Source organism: Silurus meridionalis, chromosome 3, assembly GCF_014805685.1.
Source record: "Silurus meridionalis isolate SWU-2019-XX chromosome 3, ASM1480568v1, whole genome shotgun sequence".
Classification (NCBI taxonomy): Eukaryota; Metazoa; Chordata; class Actinopteri; order Siluriformes; family Siluridae; genus Silurus; species Silurus meridionalis.
The window spans coordinates 24708322-24715225 of NC_060886.1; the positions used below are offsets into that span (position 1 = coordinate 24708322).

The 6904-nt window shown below is 39.6% G+C and overlaps 1 protein-coding gene across 2 annotated transcripts in view; it reads right to left on the bottom strand.

Annotated features, from left to right (window-relative positions):
• The window catches only part of LOC124381683 (striated muscle preferentially expressed protein kinase-like), a 95862-nt gene extending 92352 nt beyond the window's left edge, over positions 1-3510 (bottom strand). Inside the window, exons 1-2 of one of the 2 annotated variants that reach the window (XM_046843503.1) lie at positions 3256-3510; positions 2491-2936 (exon numbers count right to left, since the gene is read on the bottom strand). In XM_046843503.1, coding sequence (XP_046699459.1) covers positions 2491-2914 — 424 coding nt within the window. In that variant the 5' untranslated portion in view covers positions 2915-2936; positions 3256-3510. Of the gene's footprint in view, positions 1-2490 lie in introns of both variants that reach the window. The other variant, XM_046843577.1, reaches the window with a different exon arrangement.
• Positions 3511-6904: the final 3394 nt, after the last annotated feature.

A 6904-nucleotide genomic window follows, 5' to 3' on the forward strand; every position in this document is an offset into this window, starting at 1 on the left:
GCAAGTGCTCTAACACTATCTGGTTCATGCCAAACATTTTTTCAAAGGTCGGACAACAAAAACCAAAGATTAGATAGCATAAATACAGATTTGATTTTTTCTGGTATCAGTACAAGAGATAAACACACAATTTGGGGAAACATTTTACTTTTTGTCTGGCCCTGTGCATGATGCTGTGAGATAACAGTGGATGACCTTTTCTACTTTAACTGGATTTTGAAAAATTTAGCTTACTACTGTTCATATTTTGTGCACAAATGTTGTTGGCTATGTACTGTTCATGTATGAGCACAGTTACAACATAGCATCAGCATAGGCACTGCTGCTTGACCAGTTAGTCATAGTCAGAGATCTTCTTCGGCATCTTCCATTAGGGGTCGCCACAGCGGATCATCCTTCTTCATACCCCCCTGTCCTCTACATCTGCCTCTTTCTACCCAACCACCTGCATGTCTTCCTTCACCACATCCATAAACCTCTTCCTTGGCTTTCCTCTTTTCCTCCTTCCTGGTGGCTCCATCCTCAGAATTCTCCTACCAATATACCCCATGTCCCTCCTCTGCACATGTCTAAACCATCTCAATCTCACCTCCCTCATCTTGTCCTACATGTGCTGTCCCTCTAATAAACTCGTTTCTAATCCTGTCCATCCCGTTACTCCTAATGAAAATCTTCAGCTCTGCTACCTCCAGCTCCGCCTCCTGTCTTTTACTCAATGCCACTGTCTCTAAACCATACAACATCGCAGGTCTCACCACAGTCATATAAACTTTCACTTTCACTGTTGCAGATACTCTTCTATCACAAATCACTCCTGCTTTCACTCTTCTCCACCCACTCCACCCTGCCTGCACTCTTTTCTTCACTTCTCCAACAAACTCTCTATTACTTTGCACTGTTGATCCCAGGTACCTGAACTCCTCCACCAGATACCGAGGTGATACCCAAGCTTTTCTTTTCTTGAGAGGACTTGACCTCATTTTAGTTATAGAAATATAGCTATGGCATTGATACTGACTTGCAGTATGAAGTTATTTGTTTTCTCACAACATTTTTGTAAAGAGCAAATGTGAGGAAATATATTTGGGTGGCATTCTAAATGTCATCTGTATGACAGCACAATGCAATCGGTGTTATTAGCATTTAGACATAATATTAAATGTGCATGAACTAATGAAGGGTATAGCCTACGTCGGAAAAAGTTAATCGGAAAGCATATAGTGACATATCTAAGAGAATTTACTAGAAAAGAGCATATTTGTGTTTTTGCTATCAATAATAGAAATATTTTAACATCATGAGATTATTTTAGAGTAAAACTATAATTCTTTTCTCAACAAGACACCTCATTAAGGTTTGCCCCATACTAACCTCTGGTTCTGCCTCACTTGTAAGTCAATTTGTAACCAAAAATAGTAAATATAAAGATGTAGGCGTAACCAGAGCAAAATCAAAGACAAGCCATGGACATATCATTTAGGACTGGAACTGATAGACCTGGCCCTGGAGCAACCTGTAAATCACAGTGCTTGTGACCGTGTGACAGTCAAGATAAGGGTAATAGTGATATAGAAACTCCGCCAGCAAGAAGTAGAAAAGCCAAATGTACAGCTCTCCAACCAACAAGGACAATGGCAATATAGTCAAAACAACATCCGCTGGATCATAAATAATCTGAAGCAATCCCATGTTGAAAGCTAATTTTCAACGAAACAACACAATAGTATTTAATTGCCATTTTGCTGTATTTCCTTGGGAAACAGTTAACCATTGACCTGCATTTAAAATCTGCTTCAGAGGCCCTGCAGCACTGTTTATTGATTTGCATGTTAAACCAGCAGTGGCGCATATTCACCCACCCATGGTGGCCAGTAATAAATATGCATGAGTATTTTTTTTGCATTGTGTATCTGATTATTTCAGATTAACATATTGTAACATATTGTAAATTCACATATCCTCTTCGGAACATTGAGTAGTTTGAGTCACTTTCCCAGCTGCCACAGTCACTCTCCCAGATCCACACTATAACCAAACCACCCCCGAAAAACATAACTGCTCACAGACTCATGGCAAATAGATACTGAGGATACTGGCAACTCCATTTTACTTCACTTGTGTGATCCACCATTTTGCGAAAGACCCATGTGAGAGGACAAGTTGCCCATTAGGCTAATTAGCTAATGTGCACCAAATCACGAGTGTTCTGTGCCATTACAGAGAAAATAAAAATATATCCCTTTCCTCATTCCCAGCTGAACATGTGACAATTAAACACCATCAGCCTCATTAGGCAGCCAAACGAACCCCTGTAGGGGAAACATTTGCAAGATTATTAGCTTCCATAATAAATTGAATTAGGAAAAGGAACTTAGGTAGATAAGATAAATAACACTTTTGAATTGACCAACCAGCCTAAGAGAGATGTAATGCCAGATTGCAATAAATAATAAAATTGGCATGTTAGGTTTCAAGTTTATGCCTGCTAACCTTCTCCCAGGTCCAAGACTGCAAGGACAGCGCTGCTCCTGGCTTCCCCAAGGTAATTAGTAGCAATACAGGTGTAGAGGCCTGCATCAGTTGGCTTGCAGTCTCGTATCCACAGTCCCCCATACTCCTGGTTATCCATGCTGAGCAGGTCATCATTGTGGTACCAGTAGAGAGATGGCTGTGGATCACCTGCCACAGCTACCTTCAGACGGATGTCGCAGCCGGTACCAACGGCTGCGTTCCTCATTTTTCGGATGAAGACAGGTGGTGTTTGAGTGGGATATATGGAGCTTGGGTCAGGCACCATCTGGTCAGAGTTGACTTTAGCCCGTTTAGAGGGTATCCTTGGGCTTGGAGGTGCAATTCCTCCAGATACACCTTCAGCACCCTTCTTGAGGGTCATCTGCACCTCGGCCTTTCGCATGGCTATTCGGAGTGGTGTCAAACTTTTTTTTGTAAATGAAAAGAATAGTTTATTGGAATAACAGTTTGGCTTTATGCTAAACTTAGACTTTCTGACTCACTTGAAAAGTTTCACACGTCACTTTCAGTAACTTGGAAATGCATTCCCAAAGGAAGACACTGGAAGTCCAATTAAGTCTTCGCCAATGCCAGCTTGTTGATAGTAACTCAGATTCAAAATGACTCCTTAGATATTCAAGGAACCTTGAGCAGCATGTGAAACTGCTAAAACTGTTAAACACAAAGACATTTTCAAGAAAGCCCTCTAACAAGGGATGGTTAATCAAGGAATTCAGGAATTACCTTTAAATTGCAAACACAATTTTTGGAATATGTTTTGCGCATCCTTAAACAAGTCCAATTAGAGAAGAAGAAGAAAGCATAATCTTTGGCCAATTAGACAGTCAGAGCAAGTCCATGTATTCCCGACGGTGGATATTTTTAGAACAAGTCCTACAGGATCACATTGCTTTAGAAGATTCCAGAATACTCTTTTGGAAGGTTGTGCTCCCTTTCAGCCATAGCGATGAAAGTGCTTGCTTGGTTCTGTGGAGTGGCTTTCTGAAGGCAGCTGGTTCTGCAGAGTTCACAGCCCAATATATCCCCTCCTTTACCTTTCTCAGTGATCCCTCTCTCAGCAGTAAGGCCCTAAGCCAAGGTGGCAAGGCAAAGCAGCCCACTAAGCTTTTCTCCGACAGCTGCACTCTGATAGGTCACAATTTTTAGACAGTCCACACACTTCAGCTCAACTTATTTTGCCCCTGGGCTGTCCTTCGGCTCTAGTGGCCAATTGCAAGCTCCAGGGAGTGTGACACAGTGCCTAGAATCAGTTGTGTGGGGGGGTTTGCGGGTGTTAGGAACAGCTTCATGTCAAAGATAGCTCCTGAAGTTAAAGCCAATGTTTTACTAGCAGATAGTATTCAGATAAGGTAGATAAGGCCTTTTATCTACATTGTCCACAGGAATTCTTGTTTTTATAACTGATTCCAATCTAACCTGTGGTACAGAAAAGTATATTTTTGAAATTATATGATTATACATAGAAAGAAAATAAATTACTTATTAAGGGGGAGATAGAAGATTTTATTTATATACAGCATTATTCTTAAGATAACAAAAGTCCTGTCAATATATCTTGACAGAAATAACAATGGAACAAACTGGCTAAGAATAGGCAACCATATCTCTGTTCTTGTATAACACAGACTGCCATCTGCTGGTCTCTGCCTTTAAATGCAAGTTTGCACACACAACTGAGCAGCTGTGGGTTAAAGGCTTTGCTCAAAAGCCTCAACAGTGGTGTTCTGGTTACCCTCTGGTTACCCTCTGATCCCAGGATCTCCTGATCACTAGCTCATAACCGTTAAATGCACAGAATGAGGGCATTAGTCCAACTACCTCTCATATGCTGAGTAAACACTTTCTCTGAGTGTAGAGACTATTAATAACTCACAATGCATCTGAATACATCATACAGCTACTTTTAGCAACAAAGCAATGTGCGATTCAAATGTTTTAGATTTTCAAGTCTTAGTGCTTATGTTAGTTGAAGGTTTTCCCAAACTTTTAAAATTTGGTCTCTGTTTAAAATGAGATTTTTCAGCACAGAAGGTGATTAAGATTTTTTTTTGTAAATTTCTTCCCTGACACATGCATCATTTTCAGCACCTTCAGCCATGGAGAGTATATGCTTAATTCTAAGAATGTAAATTTACCACACTCATTTAGTATATTAATTAATCTCATATTTAGAGCAATATACTGACTTACTACTACTTACTGACTTACTACTATCTTCTCTCTTAAGATTTTATTTCAGCTGTGTTGCCACAAGAAGTATCTATCCAATCAGATTTCAGCATTCACATCACATGCTTGCTGGGGTTAAAAGTATCCACCACAAGGCTTTCAGGAATAAGCAGTGCGGGCAGGTGGTCACGTAGAATACATAAGAATGAAGCTGTTGTTTTAACCAATCAGATTTGGCCATTCCAAAGGCCCTCTAGAAGGCGTCCAATATTGCGGCATTTTCATGTCCTTTGATTGTATAGTCAGAAAGAGTGCACAAGTCAGAGCTTGCGATCCACATATGTATCAAACTGCACAAGCTCAAATATATTTGTGCAGATTTTATAGCTGGTTTTATCCCCTTCCACAATGGCTGACAGAGAAGAAGAAATTAACTTGGTTGCAGACACAATTACAAAGACATTTACAAGACAGGCTTGACAAGAAAAGTAGGACATTATGAGGAAAAGTTGGCAAAACAGTTACACGTTTTCATGAACCATTCATACTTTTGTCCTGTTGAATTTTCCTGTAGAAAAAAAAAAGTCATATATCTTTAGGACATAGACAGAGTGATCCAGTAAATAATTAAAACTGGCAAGTGAAACCTAAGATCCTTAACAATATATAAAGTTAATACAAAGAAAACTCGAAAGGAATATATGGTGCTAATCTATATAGTATATAAATTTGGAAGCCTTCGTAAAATAATGGAAATATGGATGGGGCCATGACACTAAAACAAGCATTTCCACAGATCAGATAAAGAATGGGCCTCGAAGTTGAGGTATTTTTTTTTTTAGTTCTGAAGCAAAGCACAAAGATATTGTTATGCAGTGCCTTAATAGCTTGGATGTCAGTGACAAATATTTTTAAGTTGAGATTTCAGGAGACTGATATGATACATAGTACATGTATCATTTTGGTTCTCTGGTTTCCTCCCACCTCAAAGCATGCCAGTAAGTAGAGGGGCTACTCTAAAAATAAATTGCTCCTAAGTGAGATAGAGAGAGAGCATGCATGCTGTCATATGATGGACTGGCGTCCCAGCCAGGATGCATTCCTGCCCAAGGCTGTTACTATGATCAACATTTTACTAGAGGTAGCAACCACTTACAACACATCTATGTCTGATATCTGTTGCAAAATTTCCCAGCAAGAATTTAGTCTGGTATTGTGCCATCTTGTAATGGGTGAATAAGTCTATGAGCAAGCTTTAAGCATCCTCCTCAGCTGCTTTGGGATCATTTGAGAACCAAATTTCTGCCACTATGTTATCATTTTATATGTGTTTCCATTTTGAATTTCTTCTTGGCTACACAGTAGTGCAAATCCACATGGTCTTCTGACATTGTAGTCATCGGTCAGCTCAAACAAGTCTTGTTGTTCTTTGTTGACTTCTCTCTTCAATGATGTGTTTATATCCACATAACTGCTTCTAAATTGCTTGTGTTTTTCTTGTTGCAACATTCTGTGTAAACCCTAGAGATTGTTATGTGTTAAAATCTCAAGAGAGAATCATAATTGCATGAGTGGGAAGGTGCACAGTGTTTGTGATTGTATTATAGACCAGTGGCAGGCTGTGCATTTCACACCCAGGCCTCCGGGGGTGTCCTACCTTAATCATCCACCTCTTACCATCAATATTAGACAGAAATGCAGTATAATAGAGCTCTGCATCACAACAGGTATCTTACACCACATTAATAAATGGCATTACTGAAGCAAGTAAATATAAAGCCACAGCTGCATTACCTGCATACATCATCTCAAGCAGAAGCATCAATATTAACTTCATAAAATTAGTTTTTTTAGGGCATTTTCTGTGCATTTTTTCCCATGCATTACAGTACTCTTGGGCATTTGAAATTGTTTTAGGGCAAATTCTACAGGAAAAAAAACTAATGAACTTTACACAGGCTTTAATGAAAGACAGTGTCTGTTACACGGCTTGTATCTAAACAGTAGCCTACCAAGAAAGTCATTGTTCACTGTCTTCCTCCTTCCTTTCACAACAATTTCTCTCAAGAGTTTATCTTTTGTCATCGTTGTGCCAAAAACAATCACCATCGGTGAAGCTTTTCTCCCGATGCCGTGCAGCTCAGAACACAGGAGAAGTGTGTTTTTCATGTCCGGTTGTTTTCAGCGTTACAAATAATTCGCT